General features: G+C 30.7%; 1 protein-coding gene across 12 annotated transcripts in view; it reads left to right on the forward strand.

Moving 5' to 3' along the window:
- LOC122361622 (M1-specific T cell receptor alpha chain-like) overlaps positions 1 to 20,238 on the forward strand; it is a 51,734-nt gene that overhangs the window by 6,284 nt on the left and 25,212 nt on the right. The window contains exon 1 of one of the 12 annotated variants that reach the window (XM_043262612.1): positions 619 to 673. The exons of 2 other annotated variants lie outside the window; for them this stretch is intronic. In XM_043262612.1, coding sequence (XP_043118547.1) covers positions 634 to 673 — 40 coding nt within the window. In that variant the 5' untranslated portion in view covers positions 619 to 633. Of the gene's footprint in view, positions 1 to 618; positions 674 to 1,438; positions 1,467 to 2,016; positions 2,072 to 5,296; positions 5,325 to 8,460; positions 8,585 to 9,835; positions 9,978 to 10,212; positions 10,268 to 14,106; positions 14,159 to 14,913; positions 14,969 to 17,077; positions 17,133 to 20,238 lie in introns of those variants that run through there. 9 more of the 12 variants (XM_043262442.1, XM_043262580.1, XM_043262641.1 and 6 more) reach the window with 9 other exon arrangements.

Raw genomic sequence — 20,238 nt, forward strand, 5'->3', positions numbered from 1 at the left:
GCTAGGTCCTTGTTTCCTCTTCAATCAGCATGTATTTGTGTAGCTATATAATGATGTGTGACTGTTTCTGGAGCACAGAAAATAATATTTGGAACAGGGACAAAGCTCACTGTAAATGCAGGTAAATTATTATATTTGCACAACTTAAATACTCAAACTAACATGCAAACAAAAATAATCCTCTTTGTAATTGTATTATTACTCATAGTGCACATATTTGAAGGTAAAATTTAGACAAAGCATGTTAAAAAGCAGTAAATGTATTTATAGTGTACTTTAAGTGTTTATAGTCTTGACTCTTGCAGTGAAATACAGTGAAACAGTTATAGTTATGCTTCCTCACATTGTGTGACTGATGGATACGGAAAAGTGATCTTTGGTTCTGGCACAAAATTGCATGTTAGTGCGAGTGAGTATGCATTTAATTTGTTTTGAGATGGACGGTATAAGAGATGGATTTTAGTAATTTAATTGCAGAAAAGAACGTTCCAGTTAACGACAGGTCAAGCAATAACTGGCTATTTTTAATATGTGGAAAAAGCTTAATCAAACAGCAGATCTGTGACTGTTGCAGTTAAAGGTTTTAGTTGGTATGTGGTATTATGTTGTGTGACTACTGGAGGAGGTTATAAGATGATCTTTGGGTCAGGCACAAGGTTAATAATTGACACAAGTAAGTTTATTCATTTCTACAGTACGTTAAACTGCGCATGTTTATTCTTTTTCGTATTTTTCATATTTGCTTACAGAGCTGTTTGTAAATTTGTTTTTGTCTTTACATTGAACTCTTTAAAATTGTTTCAGCAATCAAGGCGATAATTCAGGGGCCAGATGCTAAACACTTTTTTTGCATTTTTGTGATGAATGAAATCGATCTATAAAATAGTGTTCAAAGCAAATGGAAATGTCTTAAAATTGGGTTCATCATAATTCATAAACGTATAACCTGAGATAATTCATAAACGTATAACATATAACCTATAAACCTATTAATAGCAAGTGTACATTAGTGAAATCTTCACCAATAGTTTGGATTCACATAAATCATTGATTTAAACGTAGAAAGTTATTGTTATGGTAAGCTGTGGTGTGTGACTTCATCTGGATTCAATCAAATATATTTTGGCTCTGGAACCAAACTGATAGTTGAAACAAGTAAGTCTCTAAAATAAATTAGAAAACATCCCCACGGTTTGGGTGGGATCATGACATAAAAGTGAAATTGCTTTAATTTAGACATACTCAAAGTCCCAGTGCTACAATGCTTGTTTATTTATTATTTTAATTATTTAAAGATTAGTACATTTATGAAAACCTTTCACTGCAACATTAATAAGTTATGACAGGTGAGCTGATTTTAATATTTCAGGACAGTTTATGTTTAGTGATCTGCTATTGTGTGACTTCTGGAGGTGGAGGCTACAAGATTTATTTTGGGAAAGGCACAAAGTTAATGGTTGAAAAGCGTAAGTGTTTTTTTTTAAATATTGGATTATCATCGCAATTTGAAGGGTGCTAATTTTCGCAGTTATTATTATAATTTTTTTATTATTATTTCTGAAAAGCCATGATTCAAAGAAAAACCTATTAGTTAATCTATCCATGACTTCTCATGTATTATCATAATGGTTAGCTTAGTTTAAAATTTCTGATTTAGAATTGTTGATAAACTTGGGAAGGTATTGGACATTTTTACTTTGTAGTAAACCCTGTCTAAATGATGAATATTGGAAAATGTGACATCTTGATGCTTGCTTGATTTACAATAATGTTAAATAAATAAGCGTTAGTTGACATAATGTTGTAAAAATATATTAGAATAGATGTAGAAGTTAGCATTAACCTAAAAATAGCTATAAATGTGTAATTCACTTGTATTATTATTTTATGTTAGCTATTGCATGAACTCACGTTAACGAATTGAACCTTATTGTGAAATGTTACCGCTTTCTTTTCTAGTTCATATAGAAGCATTTAGGAGGTTTCTGTAAAGACAAAATATTGTGTGTGACTCAAACCGGTGGCTTAAAAATGGTTTTCGGCTCTGGAACCAAACTGACAGTTGAAAATAGTAAGTCTTTTACACATTTAAAAATGGCTGAGGATTAAACACAGAAAAAAGTAATATGAGCAATTAATTTTAAACAGCATAAGCAATGTGTGCAAAAAAAGTAATTCAGTGATGTTGCGGTCAGTTTAACGGTGAGATTTAAATAGAAATGTAATGATTTTATAAAACACACTGTATAGTTGTTATAGGTGTTTTTTAACAGAACCTATAAGTCAGTGTTGCATATGACAAGAGATTTTGATATGTGGTGTGATATTGTGTGTATACTGGAGGTGCAGGAAAGCTTATTTTTGGGAAAGGCACAAAATTAACAATCATTTCAAGTAAGTTCATTTATGTTTGTTACTACTCGCATCAATATGAAGATAGCAGTTAAACTGAGGCGGTCCCATTAATCCCCGTTAATTTCATCAATGCCTTTTTCCATGCAAAAAGATCCACACGAGAACACTTTTTGTTTCATCAAATGCAAATGTAGTTGAGTCTTTGTAGAAATTAAGTTAAACTTCACTAAACGTTTTAAATTAATTGTGCGTATGCATAACCATAATGCATAATGACTGACCTTCTCGTTTCAAACAAAGACTAGAGCATCTCTGGAAAATCTATACCAGGTTAAAATGTTGTAAAAATGGTCTTATCAGTTGAAATGCATTAAGGATATTAAACTGTAGCCGTTACAGAGGATTTAGTTGGTCTTTATAGTTATATTTTTAGATTTTGACAGAGCAGTGGCACTTTGGCTGTCTAACTAGTTTTTGTTGATTGGTTTTGTAATGTGTGAATACTGGTGGATTCAATAAGATTATATTCGGCACAGGCACAAAGCTGCTCGTTGAAACAAGTAAGTTAATTATAATCACCTTTAAGGAGAGGACGGTAAGTTCCTGATGTTATTAATATTGTCCCAAATTGGGTGAATTAAGAAAGACCTTGGTTTTGGAAAAAGCTAATCATTAACTAGTGTAAACTTTGAATATTTTATAGGTAAACTCTAAAAGCAGTCTGCATGTTTTTGTGTGCCAGTTTAACTGTGTGTGACTGGTACTGGATTACAGAAAGTAATATTTGGAAAAGGCACAAAACTCATTGTAAATGCAGGTAAAATTGATATCATTTCACATTTTATTAGCATTAGGCATGTCAACTAAATATAGAAAAAATTACAACATTCTTAAATCTAAGTTAATGTTACTCAACAAAATACTATTGTTTATTAAAATAACAGGCAGTGATCGTGATCGAGCATTCGAATAATTTATCATATATATTACATATCAGTAATGTATATTAAGATAACAATTTAATTGGTTAATCATATGCGATCATTAATAGAAATTAACACATATTTAGTGATACAGTTCATATGCTAGGAAAGCCAAGTGTACACTTTGTAAAGCAAATTTTGTAAAGTTTACTTTTTAATCTGCCTGAGAAAGTTATACAGGTAGTTGTTGTTTCGTGGTCTGGTGTTGTGTGACTTCTGGAAGTGGAACTTTCAAGCTTTTCTTTGGGACAGGAATAAAATTGCTAGTTGAAACAAGTAAGTGTTTTTTGAAATTAAAAAAGAGGTATAAAACAAGAAATGTTTATACATGTATCAGGAATTCAATATATTATTCTTAATATAGGTTTTTTCTTGATAAACTTAACATTAATATTGGAATACACTCCTCAATAAAAAGCTAAATTATTATTTATTAGTATGCTGGTTGCTGATGGTAATTCATCAAGGTGATGTAAAATGCGTATTTAATCTAGTTTATCCATTAGTGTTCACATTAATCAGATTCAGTGAGGAGAAGGTAGTTTTTGCTAAGTGATCTTATATTGTGTGACTAGAAGTGGAGTCGAAAAGCTTATTTTTGGGAAAGGAACAAAACTGATAGTAGAAACAAGTAAGTTTGATTATTGATTATACTTAGAGTTGTCATTAGAATCTGGTTCCTTTGTTCCAGAGAGAACTGAGAGAATTTTTTAAATGATAAAAGTAATAACGAATGCAAATTTATAATTACAACATGCATCATTTCTCAGCATGTATTTGTGTAGCTGTATAACAGTGTGTGACTCAGACTGGATTACAGAAACTAATATTCGGGAAAGGCACAAAGCTCACTGTAAATGCAGGTAAACAATATTTTCTCCTTCTATACATTCTTAAGAAAAAATCAAGATAAAAATAAACGTGCCTATTCCAACACATCATTTGGATATTTTAGACATAGTCTCAAGGGTAAATTTATCAAAAAGTCAAAATCAGTATTATGGATTTCCCTACATCAGAGAACCACTTCATGCTATATATACTTTCTACATATTTAATAGCTATATATGACAATTTAGTTCTTGAGAGAAACTAACACGTGATGTATACCAACATAAAGTGCATATACCTGAACAGACTTCAGTACTGGATAGATTATAAAATATGCCTTCATGCTAATGATTAATTTATGAACGATTGATTAGGCCACTCAGACCAAATGTTTTTGTTTGACGGTCTTACATTGTGTGACTTATGGAAGTGGCAGCTACAAGATTATCTTTGGGAAAGGCACAAAACTGATAGTTCATACAAGTAAGTTCATGTAGCATTGTTTATGAGTTCAATGTACTTAATATTGTTCCTTTATAGTTTAATTTTACACCAATCAAGGGATGGTTTGACAATAAGCTGGATATAAAAAAAAACGAAGCTATTGATTTGACAGGATATAGTATAAAGATGTAGTGCAATTGTAAGCGTGTTATCTTTACAGTTTTCAGTGAAAAACTGTTGAATGTGAAGGGTCACACAGTTCTAGGAATGTCAACTGTAAAATACTAAATTTACATAAAAAATCCTATTAGTTTAATAACTTTTTTGTTTGTTTTATAATAAGGCAACGGAACAGTTGACAGGTTTTTAATGTAGCTTGAAGTTATTGGTTTAGTAAACTGCATTGTGTGTCTTCATCTGGTATCGGCCAGATCTATTTCGGCTCTGGTACTAAACTCAATGTTCAAACAAGTAAGTGTTTTAGAGTCTAGTAAAGATCGACTGAACTATTTTTCACATAACACCAACGCGTGTAAATTGTATAAAAAGGTTAATAATTTGTAGTCGTTAATAGAAGCTAATGGATATTTAAGTGTTCTTTACTACTGCGCTAAGTCAGTTTTTGTTTAGTGGTCTTATGTTGTGTGACTGCTGGAAGTGGAGTCAACAAGCTTTTCTTTGGGACAGGCACAAAGTTGATGGTTGAAACAAGTAAGTGTAAGTAAGGTTAGGTGTTTTCTAGAGTGTACGGTAATGGTAATTCATTAGTGTGATTTTAAAATGAATGTTTAATATACCATTTCAATGAAAAGTGTTCAGATGAATCCCATTCATTGGAGAGAGTGAAGTATTAGGTCAGGTCTTTACAGGTTTTGGCTTTGTAGTTTGTAGTCCGGCCAAAATCGTTTTTGTTTGTTGGTCTTACATTGTGTGACTTACGGAGCTGCAGGAAACAAGCTTATCTTTGGGAAAGGAACAAAATTGATAGTTGAAACAAGTAAGTTCATTATTAGCAGTATTACGTATGAATCTATTATATTTGAAATTTTGAATGTTTTTTCCATCAATAAGTTAACCTCTTGTCAGATGCCAATGTTAATATAGATTACCATGTCTGAGAGAGGCAGTTAGTCTTACTCTTTACTATATCCTGGATAATGTTAAATGATGGTACTACATTGCATGATTTATTTTTTTCATATCTTGCTTAAAGAAAGCAGTTATACAGATACTGTATAATGGATGCCTAATGAATAGCGTCGCACAAATTAGAACTTGATCCAGTAGCATAAAATGATTTACAATCTAATTTTGTTTCTGTTGCTCAGCTATTTTTTTTATCAAAGGCAGTTTATAATTTTAGGAAAACATTGCCTTCAATTCTTTATACTTGGAAACAGTAATACACATACAGATGCATTTTTTGCATTTGCAGCATCTTGGATATGCTTAGTTTTCGTTGTTTGGTTTTATAGTGTGTGACTGGAGGTGGATTCAATAAGCTTATATTTGGGACAGGAACAAATTTGATTATAGAAACAAGTAAGTTAAACATTACTCACTGTACACTAGAAGTACCACTGACATGGTATTGTTGGATATGTTTGATGTTTTAAGAAAAGCTTTGGTTTTTCTTTCCTACAAGAACTCTTTAAAAGTACACACTAGGATACAATTAATATAACTAAATCTGTTAGCGTCAGAGCGTAACACTGATTTAAGCCTAAACTGATTCCGAAGCCTTATATTTTGGCATTAAATTCTATATTGAGCTTGGGTTCCCTTAAGCAGCGTGTTTTTGCATAGCTATATTACTGTGTGTGACTGACACTGGAGTAAGAAAAATAATATTTGGGAAAGGCACGAGGCTCTTTGTAAATTCAGGTAAACCTCTTTTTTTATTTTATAAGAAATAACAAAAAGACATTAAGATTAAGGTCGTATTAAAATATGGAATTAGAAACTTAACAAATGTTGAATATAATTCTTTCAGTGGAACAATAGGATTCATTAGAAAATCAATGGAAAGACGAACATTAACGTCTAACCTCATAATCTTCTAATTATGCAGTTAGTGGTATGATGTTTGGTGCTGTGTGAATGATGGAAGTGGATTAGGAAAGCTGATTTTTGGCTCTGGCACAAAATTATATGTTAATGGAAGTGAGTATACAGATTCCCACATTTTTTGTATTTGCTAATGTTTTCATTTTGCACAACAATCTAGATGATAGTTTTCCAGCCAAATAGAATACGTACTATATATAGCAGGTGATAAAAATGTTCTTTTTTTGATTGAACTTTAAAATGCTTTAAAGCAGATTAACAAAAACAGAATAATGGTACGTTTGTTAGTTTTGGTGTTGTGGTGTTATACTGTGTGACTGGAAACGGCTATAAGATTATCTTTGGGGCCGGTACACACCTGATAATAGAAACAAGTAAGTAAGCTATTCTCAGCTAGATATATTTAAATTAATTATTATTTATTATGAACTGGTACTATCAATCCAAACTTTTTTCAAAGAATCTTTCCGAGCAGTGAAGCTAATACTAACACTTACAGACAACTCTGTAAAAAAATAAATAAATAAAAAACTACAAATTATGTTTAAAATATGGCAGCTGTGGTTGATAGAACTATTTGACATCTCTATTTAAATCTCAAGAACACACACAAAAATATGGCAACAAAATCATGCAGCACTGTAATGGACAGCTTAATAAGATTATAAAAATATATTTGTATGAAGTGAAAACAGTTCATTGCTAATTATTAATTTATGAAAGGTGGATTGGGCCGCTCAGGCCAAATAGTTTTTGCTTCAAGTTCTTGCATTGTGTGACTTATGGAGGTGCAAACTCTAAGATTATCTTTGGGAAAGGCATACAATTAATAGTTCAAACAAGTAAGTTCATGACTTTCAGTATTATGTATCTTGATTTGATTATATTTGATATGTCCTTTATAACGGTCATCAGTTTGAAGCAAAAAAATCTATGCTATTGTGGGATAGTACAGAAATGCGCTTAAAATAAACAGATAATGAAAAGAAATCAGTTATTTGACAGTTAATATAATGTTTAAAGAAGAATATTACAGCATAAGTATATATATGCCGTCACCACTAACATGACATTGTGGGAAAACATAGTTTTTTTTTCTTTGATAAAACTTGAAGTAATAAGGAGGACAAGGTTTTGGTGTTGTGATCTTATATTGTGTGACTGGAGCTGGAAATAAGATCATCTTTGGGACAGGTACAAAGCTGATAATCGAAACAAGTAAGTTTATTAATTCTACTACATAGGCATGTATTTGATGATTCTACTATATTTATGTATTTATGTTAGTTTATTATTATGAGCTGTTATTTTCTTTTTTTATACCTAGTCATTCTAAAAATTTAACCTGTTGCTAACACTGACAGAAGAAAACTATAAAACAATATAAAAATACATAATAAAAATTACAGTAAAACAAATCAAGAAAAATTACAGTAAAAAGCAAACAAAACGAAAAAAAAAAAAACTGTGGCCAAAAGAACATTTTAGGTGTTACAGACTTTAGTTTACTCACAAACAAAAGTAAATTTTATGAAGTAATAAATTGGTAATATAACATACGTCTGAAGAACTAAAATCATTTTTGTACCCTTATAAGACATTCACAACCTCCATAAAACAGAGGTGGTACGGATAAAGCAATAAGCATTTAAGCTGCTTTTAAATAGTAGTATGTTTATATACGGAAGGTGCATGTTGTTATACACTCAAACACAAAACAAAATTACACTGTGTAAGTGATAACTGATAAGAAAAAGGCTAAAAACCCCCAAAAGAAAAAGTTTTTTACTGTAACATGCTTTTTACTGTAGCAAGTTATTGGTTTGGTAAATGGCGTTGTGTGACTTCATCTGGTGCCAGGCAAATCTATTTTGGCTCTGGGACCAAACTGATTGTTCAGATAAGTAAGTGCTGATGTGAAAACGTTTTTTAACATCTGTTTATATCAAACAAAATAAGTTAATTATATTTAGTCCTTAGTAGAATATAATGCATGCATAACCACACATGCAATATGGTAGCAAAATGTACTTTAATTAAAAATTTTTATGCACTTGTATATTGGGAAATGTATATTTAATACCCTTTATCCACGACTGCCTAAGAAATTCTTTCAGGTAGTTTTTGTTTAGTGGTCTTATGTTGTGTGACTGCTGGAAGTGGAGCTTACAAGCTTATCTTTGGGACAGGCACAAAGTTGATAGTTCAAACAAGTAAGTGTTTTTTACAAGTAAGAGGAATAAAACCTGCTTATGAAAGAGGTATGTACCTGTATATACCTATAAATGGTTATTTATAATGTGCTGTTTACTAATAGTCATTCTTGTTAAAATGCATATTTAATGCACATATGAATTACGAGTTGTCATACGAATCAGAATAATTGAGGAGAATTTAATTTCACGTCAGGATATTGACCTGAAATGACCTGTTATTCTGAAATAACAAAAGCTATAATGATCACAAATATAATTCTGTGATCAGTCTAATCAATAAAATTTTTTCAGTTTAAAGCTAGTACTGGAATTGGATGGTCATAGTTTTAAGGTATTAAATCTTAATTATTGACCAAAGTATTGTTGAGGAAGTTAGCGTAGAGATGAAATATAGTGTGTGACTCAAGGTGGAAGCTGGAAAATCCATTTTGGATCTGGAACCAAACTAACTGTTGAAAGTAGTAAGTGATTTATGAAAAATGTAGAAACATTTGTTGGGAATAATTATTTCCTACAGAGAGATTGTTTGTTTGATGTTTAAAGCAGTATATTTTACAGTGGTGTAGAAATACCAACTTAATATGATATAAAACATATCGAATACATTTTAGCAATAACTATAGCAAATATGTGCATGTAGATTAGTTTTATTTTGGTTAGATAACTAGAGTCTTATAAGCTGTTATAGCGTGAGGGATTTTGCTGTGTTGTTTCTTGCTGTGTGAATCTTGGAGGTGGACAAAAGATTATCTTCGGAAAAGGCACAAAGCTAGAAATTCAAACCAGTAAGTTTTTTTTCTGTAATTTTTTTTAATAGGTAGATGATTATATTCGTAATGTATTAATTTATTAACTTTAATATGGCCTTTCCATGAGTTCTCGCAATATTAATTATGAAAAAAAAACACATTAATTTAGTGTGTAATTAAATATCTTTAGACTAAAGCGCAAACAATGATCACTTATCTTAAGTTTCTAAAGCTCATTAGTTTTTGCTCCGTAGTCACATACTGTGTGACTACTGGAGTTAATGTCAATAAACTATTCTTTGGGACAGGCACAAAATTGATCATCAGAACAAGTAAGAAGGAAAAAAGTTATTTACTTTTATTAATTATATTGTGAAAGTTGTGGGGTGCACATAATTCTGATAGGTGCACATAAATGCACGTAATTCTTTTTTGTTATACACTTATTATTGTTATAAACTTGCAACTTAATATTATACAGTTCAAGCTAGCATGTGGCAAAACTGATTTACAAACGATTGAAATCAGAGGTGTTTTTGTGCAGATATATAATTCTGTGTGACTAACACTGGAGGCTTTAAAATGATATTTGGGACTGGAACAAAGCTTACAGTACAGTCAGGTATGGCGTATTTATATATTCCACAATTTATTTAAAATATTCTGTTAGATATCCTGGTTTCAGAATTAATTAGATTTGTAATTGTAGATAAATAAACATTTAAAAAATAATCCATTAATTAAAAAAAATATTAGCTCAACTTTAGGCGAGGAAGCAGGATAACTTGGTGAAACTGGGAAATGTTATGAAGAGCTGGTTTATATTTATAAACTTAAAAAAAATCTATATTTTATTTAACTCAATTTTATAGTCAACCACAATAAGGATACACATGTATAATATATGTAAATATATACATTAATTGTCAAATTATAAATGGTAAAAAAAAATCGTATATACACACACATCTGGTGAATAAAATAATAAGATGCACAAAATTGCTTAAATATCCAAAAAAAAAAAAAAATAGTGTAGTTGGATATTTATTTTTGGCACGATTGAAGAGCAGTCAAAAAATGTTTAGCGCCGTGTTTCTAATAACTTTGGAGGGAAGGCCATACAAATCTGTATATTAACACAAGGAAGTGGTTTTTAAGGATTTTTGACAATAATAAGTGTAGTGAAATTGAAAAAAATGCATGGGAAAGGACAGTTATACTAGCAAATCAAATTAACAGACACAAAAAAAAAAAGCTATCATACGATGATTGATCCAGAAAACTTTATTTAAAGTTTAATAGAGGGTTGAAAATGTTTGACCCTGGAAGATGATAATGTTACAAACAGTGTTTTAATTGCCTTAAATACACAGTCCAAATGTAGAGAGTTCTAGTTATCAGCTTTAGCACTGTGTGACTTCTGGAGGTTCATATGGAAAGATAATCTTTGGGTCCGGCACAAAATTAGAAATTCACACAAGTGAGTATCCAGATAACTTTGTGTGTTACAAGAAACTTGCACATTATTTGCACAAGATTATTTGCAATTATTTGTTATTTTAAAAAACCTATCTGGTTAATCTATATAAAGTAAATATATGTTTTTAATTTTTAAAATGCAAAATTTAGAATTCCTAGTACAAATGTTTTAGAACATGGCTGTTTCATGTGAGCATTTAAAGTAATTGCTAAGAGGAAATGTAGTGTGTGACTGGAAGTGGAAACTGGAAAATCATTTTTGGCTCAGGAACCAGACTTATTATTGAATCAAGTAAGTCAAAGATAATTTTATGATTAAGTTTTAAATTGAGAAGAGAACGAGTTTTCTCAACACATTTTATTTATATAGCATGTATATGCATAAAATAATTGTATAGATTTAATTTTAAAATATCGTCAGTTTCTATATAAGATCAAATTAAAGTTTTTGTAGCGTAATGACAAAAATGTAGAATCGTCACAGTCTTTTGGATTATAGATAAATAGTTTTAAGGAAATAGAGTAATTGCAATGGAGAGGTGCAGTGTGTGACTACAGATGGAACCTATAAACTCTATTTTGGTTCTGGAACTAAACTTCATGTTGAATCAAGTAAGTGATGAATACAAAAACAAACTCTCAAGTTAACAGAATTATTTTTGACTCGAGCACAAAGTTCATCATTGAAACATTTTAAAACTTTTTAATCACAATATTTAAATAATCTCGCCATATTATGTGAAGCAATTTGAATCATAAACGTTTGTTGAAACATATGCTATATGTATGCTAAATGTTCCCAAAGATCATATTTGTCAAATTAATGGGGAAAAAACAAACAACGACAACAACTAACCAAAGAAAAAAAAATCACAATATTTATCACAAAATTGTACTATTAAAATTATGTTTGATTGCAAACTTAAAAAAAAAATCCCATGCAGTACTGGCAGTACAGAAATAATCAAAAGAGGTAATTTGTATGGTTGTTAACACTGTGTGTCATATTCTGATAAGATTACGTTTGGTCAAGGAACAAAGGTTATCGTAAATTCAAGTAAGTAGGAACAAACCTGAATTATTAATTTATTGTTTGCTATATAGTGTCTGTTTTCATATTCATGCGTCATTTTCAGACTACAATTAATGTCTCTTTAGATCATTGAAAATGATTATAGTATTGTCCTGGTTTTGTAATATAATTTAGTTGTGTTTCTGAAACTCTGTAAGCCCGGTCTCTCAGGTGTGTTAGATTTTGCTGTGCCGTGTAATAATGTGTGACTTATAGCAGTGGAACTAACAAAATGATCTTTGGGACAGGCACAAAGTTATTCATTCAGACAAGTAAGTGTTTTAATTTTTGTTGAGAGTTGTTACAAAAAATACTTTAGCTGGTATTTACTCTTAAGTGGACCATTAATCCACACGATGTGTAAAGTTTAGGATGTTTTCCAGTAGTTGTTAGTATGTTTTAGTGCTGCCATGTAAAACTGTGTGACTGGTGCAGCTGGGGGATGGAAAATAATATTTGGAAAAGGAACAAAACTAAGCATCAACTCAGGTAGTGCTTCATTTTCTTCAATTATTATATTCATAATAACATAAAATGCAGTCATATTTCTGAAAACAAACGTACGTACAAACACAAAAACTTAAAAATGTACTGATTTTATTTTGCCTTCAAAACCTTAAAAAAATTACAAAAAGTACAATCCCATAATCACCGGAGTAATTTATCATTTATAGTCAACAAAAATTTATAATTTATTAATTTAATTAGTTTAAACAAACTAATTTCACACCAAATAGACTGATATCGTTTTATGTTAATTATACTTATTATACTCATTCTCAAAGCTCTATAGATTATTATACGTTAATTGTTTTTAAGGAAAATATATGTATTGCAGCCGAATAGTTTGCTTATCAGCATATTCACCCGTGAATGAACCTAAACGTCTTGATGTGGCCGGTTTCTAATTAGAAACTAGTCTAACTAATCTAGTTTTTCCTTGTGTGAATGATGCGGGATATGGGAAGATTATCTTTGGAACAGGAACAAAACTGATAGTTTCACAATCTAGCTGTTGATTGAAGTTAAGAATACTGCAAATTAAAGTTAAGTTCTTAAAAGTGCGTCATCAGCCTTTGTGTTCTTATAGGTTTTACTTAATCAGACAGTGACACTCGTTATTTTATTAATAATGCTATGTTTTTGTAAAGCCACGTAACTCTGTGTGACTAACACCGCAGGACGTATAATATTTGGGAAAGGAACAAAACTAACTGTTGATTCAGGTATAGTTCAAATCTATTATTACAGCATTTTCTGTACTTATATAAAATGGCAGGGAAATTTCGATTAGACTTTTGTAGTTTTTTTTGTCTATAATCATCTTTAAAGATTCGACATCCTCATACTTGATGGTTTTTGTCGTGAAGTTTCTTGTTGTGTGAAATCTGGAGGATACGACAAAATTATCTTTGGAACAGGAACAAAATTGATAGTAAATTCAAGTAAGTTTACTTTTAATTTCAGATTAGTTTTAGACGGTACATTTAATCTTTGAAAACCTTTGTCTTGAGATTTTTGAAATGACGTTTCCTGCTGTGTGAATGTGGGACTAGACAAGATTATTTTTGGAAAAGGCACACAATTATTAATTGAGCCAAGTAAGTGTCATTACTGTTGTCTTATTTGGTTTTTATTTTTAATAAATCGCATGACACATTCTTAAACTTCGCAAGCTTTGCTGATGTCTAATGCAAAAATACACATCAAAAAAGTAGACCAACACACATAGTATCCTGTACATTTGACATTGTATTGAAGATATATATTATCAGTTCTTGCATGCCCTGAGAATGAAACCCCAGCTTTTGGCAACATTTGGGTTGTGTTTAGATGTTTCTGTAGATTTTATTAATTTATTAATTAACACTCTAAAGTAATTGCCAAGGCATCAGCTACTGTGTGACTTATTCAGGGACAAATTAATGTTTGCCTCTGGTACGTCATTGACTGTTCATTCAAGTAAGTGTATATATTTTTAGAATGAATTAATTTTTAGTAAAAACACATTCATCACATTTGTTTAACATTGAAAAATGATTGCTAGTCTTTTTGCTAGAAAGCTTCTCAAGGTATTCCTCTCAAGTTAAATGATGTTGGTCCACATTCAAGCAGATATTTAGAATTTATTGTCTGTAAACCAGCATTAATTTCTGGCAAGCTTTGGTTAAATATCTTTATTTATCATTGTTTGTTCTCATGAAACTGTGCCTGTTTCTCATTTTTAAGTTAACTGGAATTATTTTGTCAATGGTAATTCAACACACTTACTATATATTTAATCTGCAAAACATATCTTTAGTTTAAAGAACATAAAAGAGATCGTCATTGTTAATAGTCTTGTGTTTCTAAGGCCAATTAGTTTTTGCTCCGTGGTCACATACTGTGTGGCTTCTGGAGTTAATATCAATAAATTATTCTTCGGGACAGGCACAAAACTGATCATTGGAACAAGTAAGAAAAATGTATTATGAATGTTAATGATTTAAACTTTGACGGGTACATCTAGGATTCCTAATCAAGTATCAATGCGTAGTTCCCTATAATTATTTAATTAAACGCTAAAAAAAGTAATAGTAATAAAATATATATTTTTATAATGTTAATTAGTATTTATGTTTAAAATTTAAGCTAGTGTGTGGCAAGAACAGACATTTTTTTACAAGGGTTTGTAGACCAATAATTTTTGTGCAGATATATAATTCTGTGTGACTACCACTGGAGGATTTAAAATGATATTTGGGACTGGAACAAAGCTTACAGTACAGTCAGGTATGGCACAATAATATATTATCTGTAAAATATCCTGTTAGATATAACGTATATATGATTTAAAAAGTATAATCATAAAAAACAACATTTTAAAATTCTATGTAGCTGGTTGTTAACACAAATAAATATACATATTCAAAAATATAACTCAGTTCCCCTTAAGGCACGCTACATGGAGTTAGAGGTATGAGGTTTAGCAGTGTGTGGATGGTGGGATTGGAAAGCTAATCTTTGGGTCTGGCACAAAATTACATGTTCACTCTAGTAAGTACAATTCCTCTCCTCAAATATATCACATTCTACACTGTTGCAGTTGGTTAGAGACTTTTTATACTGGATGTGATGGTAATTCAATATGATATCAGGTGTAGTTTGAGTAGATAATACCTTTTGTTAACTACAGCTGGTGTTTACATGTTTATTTTTGGTAGAGTGATAAAGGTGATTAATAATCACCCGCTATGTCTCAAATGAAGCCTTGTTGTAAAACGGTCTTTTCGAAGCCCAGTGTGTTTGGATACTGGTCTCTGGTGTTGGTGATTTAGAGCTCGATGGAAGAGCAATCAGAAAATGTTGTGCAGTTTAGCACTGTGTGACTAATAACTATGGAGGGAAACTCGTTTTTGGACGAGGTACAAACCTACTTGTTGGCACAAGTAAGTGGATTTGTTTGTAAGTCTTGAAATATTGAAAAACTTGTGATGGAAGTAGTTCAAATAAGCTATAAATGATTATATAATGATTAATCTGTTTTTATTTGAAATGTAATAGATGGTAGATAGTATCTTTGGTCTTAAATACTTATGTATGTATTTTGGTAAATGTTTTGGTAAGAGTCAGTTCTAGTTATCAGCTTTAGCACTGTGTGACTTCTGGAGGTTCATATGGAAAGATAATCTTTGGGTCCGGCACAAAATTAGAAATTCACACAAGTGAGTATCCAGATGAGTAACCAGAGATTTTATACATCTATTTGTATTTTATTTATATTGTTTCAAAATCTCTGGTTGACTTTTGAATCTATATTTCAAGACTATTCTTTTTTGTTCTTTTAAAATCTTTAACAATCAGAATAATAAAAAAATAAATAATCACCTCAAGAATTAAAGTGCTATAGCAATATTTTGAATACCTAATATCATGTAGAGTAATTGCTAAGAAGAAATGTAGTGTGTGACTGGAAGTGGAAACCGTAAAATCATTTTTGGCTCAGGAACCAGACTAACTGTTGAAACAAGTAAGTTCATCTTAATTCATGTGATGCATTACTAAAATAAGAGAGAAAAGTTAAACAAATTCAGCAGTACTTTTATACACTAAGTAAGGAAAAGTACTTCCAGCTGTTTTTTCTAATAGTTTTTCCACAATATAGAACTTTACGAAAAATATACATATTATTGTAAATACAAAAATGTAAAATCCTCAGTTTTTTGGAATATAGATAGTGTTTTGTGGATGTAGAGTAATTGCAAGGGAGAAGTGCAGTGTGTGACTGCTGGTGGAAATTATAAACTCTATTTTGGTTCTGGAACTAAACTTCATGTTGAATCAAGTAAGTGATTAATATATTTGACAAAATTCTCTTTGAGACTATTTCAAATCAAAATACTGTTTTAGATATTATACTTAAGGTTCTTAGTATAATATTACCCACATGATGTCTGAATGTTTAAAAGATCAGTTTTATAGTGTATTTGCAGGTAAAAATGTACATTTTAAACACTTATAACTTGCAGGAGATTGTTATATATTAGGTACATTTTTGGGCATTAAGAAACAACTAACCAAAAAAAAAAAACTCACTTTTTTTAAATGCAAAATAATCTTCTCAGACAGTAAAATGTAGAAATAACTAAAAGAGGTCATTTGTATGGTTCCTGTGTGTCATTTTAAAAAGATAATATGTGGTCAAGAAACAAAGATTATCATACATTTAAGTAGAAATGATCATTTAGTGTTTGGTGTCCAATGTCATTTTCACACATTTAAACCATTCAATATAATGTGTTTTGTAATACAGTTCAGATGTGGATCTGTGAAACTCTGTAAGCCCGGTCTCTCAGGTGTGTTAGATTTAGCTGTGCCGTGTAATAATGTGTGACTTATAGCAGTGGAACTAACAAAATGATCTTTGGGACAGGCACAAAGTTATTCATTCAGACAAGTAAGTGTTTTAATTGTTAAAAAAAAAAAGTAAAAAAAACATTTGACCTGAGATGTAGGACTAAGGAAAATCATTCATCCACGTGGTGTTTAAACTTTAGATAGTTTTTCATTAGTAGTTATGTTTTAGTGCTGCCATGTAAAACTGTGTGACTGATGCTGGAGGATGGAAAGTGATATTTGGAAAAGGAACAAAACTTACCATTAACTCAGGTAGTGCAAAATTTTCACAATAACAACAAAAATATAAAAAGCTTGACACAATCCAAACATTTCAACTTTTCGATTACATTTCTGATAACACACACATACACTCAAAGGCTACCATTTAAAATAGCTTCAAATAAAATTTCGACATTGCTTTAAAATTTTATTAAAAAAGAAAATCTTGAGTTCTCAAGTGCAGCACCTTTATGTTCTTATAGTTTTTACTAAATAAATCGGTGACAGGCACTCATCACTTTATTAATAATGCTATGTTTTTGTAAAGCCATGTAACTCTGTGTGAATAACAACATAGGACGTATAATATTTGGGAAAGGAACAAAACTTACTGTTGATTCAGGTATAGTTCAAATCTATTATTACAGCATTTTTAACTTACGTATTTATATAAAATGGCTGGTATTTTTCTCGTAGTTATTTTGTGTCAACTGGTTTTCAGTAGTTTTTATTTCTGTAGCATTTTTATGTATTCATATAAGAAGTCGCTTGCAAATTTGCAAAAAGGCAGTTCTGTTTCGCATAATTTTTGTATTTCAACTAGCCTTTAGTATTTTTTTCTGAAGTCATCTTGGTAGTTTTTGTCGTGATGTTTCTGGTTGTGTGAAAGCTGGAGGATTTGAAAAGATTATCTTTGGAACAGGAACAAAACTGATCGTAAATTTACGTAAGTTTATTATCTGCTAATGCGTTTTTTTGATAAATCGGTCTTTGGTCTCAGGTTAAATTTGCCCATTAGAATTAGTTTTAGACAGTACAGTGTATTTAGTCTCTCAGTTTTCTCTTGAGATTTGTGAATGTGGGATTGGAGAGCGTCATTTTTGGAAAAGGCACACAATTACTGATTGAGCACCGATGTCTGATTTTAAGTATTAATATAATAGCATAATATAGCATGATATTTGCTCAAGGCACAAAGCTGAATGTCGACTACAGTGAGTATCTACAGTGAATCATCAGTATCTACTGTTTTCTGCATTACACATTATCATTGCTGACATTTCATATTGTAATACCATTGACTAAAACTAAATTCATGCATTCCTTTTGGAAAAGGGACGACTTTGTGAAAGTCAAGTAATAAAAAGTATTTTAAAGTAGAGAAAAATACTACAAAATAGTTACGCTAACTTTAAAAAAACAACAAAAAAAACTTTAAGACATAACAATTACCTAAATGTTTAAAAGTAACTAAAAATCACTAAAGTTAATCTTGAATAAATATTTAAACCTTAAAATATTATTGTTGTTAGTATTTTATTCTATTTGGAATGAACACATAAATCAAACGTGTTAGTCTCGGTGGCCATGTTTTTGTAGTGATTGTTAGTGTTGTGTGGATGGATCTGGGAGAAAGATCATTTTTGGTCAAGGAACAACCTTAACAGTTGAATCAAGTAAGAGATACTTACTTTCTGTGTTTATTACCACTTTTATATTTCGTCGACGACCTAGCGTTTATTAAGGCTTTATCAACAAGTCACCACGTCTACATAGATAACATTATAGCAACAGGATTTGACCTCCCTGGTTATCACAACTAAACAAATCTAAAGCTTTTAAAGAAAAATCGAAACGAGCAATTAAACGAATTAAAAAATGTCAAATTTAGTTTGTCCTTGTTGCGCGTGATGAAGAGTTTTTGAAGAGATGTTTGTTACTGTGTGAATGATGCGACACGAAAAATCACCTTTGGATCAGGGACAAGACTATTCATAGAAACAAGTAGGACAAACTTTTTTTTAATATACTGTATATACATTTATAGTAATCTTTACACAGCAGTTTCGAATTGATATACCTTGATGATAAAACAATAGCAATGGCAGCAGCTTAAAAAGCGGGCCATGAATTTGTTGAGGGTTTAAGCAGTGTGTGAAATCAAACATCAAGATCATATTCGGAGCAGGGACAAAGTTAACCGTTCAAACCAGTGAGTACAAACATTTTATAAAAATCTCTGCTTCTTATATTTATATGATTCCCAAGGCCTCAATTAGCTTGTCTTTGTGAGGAATGTTTGATATTTTTACTGCGTGAGTATGGGGGTTTTGTTTGAAAATTATATTTCGGATATTGCACGAAATTCATGAATTAATATTGTTTTTAGGGTGTCTAAAAGTTATTTATTTACTTACGGTATACTTACAGTATGTTGTATGACAAACTTCTATTTGGTCAGGGAACACAGATAAATGTATATTTTTTGGGATATTAATTAATGGCATTCTCAGTATTTATACATATACATATTTATAGTGTTATATGTTGAAGTTTAAAACATTTCCAAATCGTTAATATTTAATTTACAGAAAATGGATATTGTTTGATTTAAAATAAACATATAAAAAACATACTTCCTTTAGTAAACCAGATAATTAGAGCTAAATACTGGAATAAACACTTCAAAAACATTCCCTAAAATGTCATTTTAAATATTTTAGCCCCGATTCCTTTTAAACTGCTCCCATTTTTGTTATGACTGTTAGTGTTGTGTGAATACTGCTGGAGGGACAAAGATCATTTTTGGTCAAGGAACAACTTTAATAGTTCAATCAAGTAAGAGTCCTTTTACATAATTACATAATTACAATACTGATATGCGATTGACATGGTTTAATAAAAAGAATAGTGCCAGTGATCTATTGATATAGACACTGACAAATTGACAAAAAAAATACACAATCTAAACAAATTATTAAATGACCTTTTTTTCTTACTAGGCAATAAGACTTAATCGTATTTTAGCACGTTCACGTAATTCTGCTGTACTGTACTGTACTGTAATGAACATTTTGTCTGGGTGTTTGTTACTGTGTGAATTATCAGAACAACAAGATCATTTTTGGAAGTGGAACAACACTCACTGTTGAACCTCGTAAGAC

Source organism: Puntigrus tetrazona, chromosome 2, assembly GCF_018831695.1.
Source record: "Puntigrus tetrazona isolate hp1 chromosome 2, ASM1883169v1, whole genome shotgun sequence".
In the NCBI taxonomy this organism is placed as follows: domain Eukaryota; kingdom Metazoa; phylum Chordata; class Actinopteri; order Cypriniformes; family Cyprinidae; genus Puntigrus; species Puntigrus tetrazona.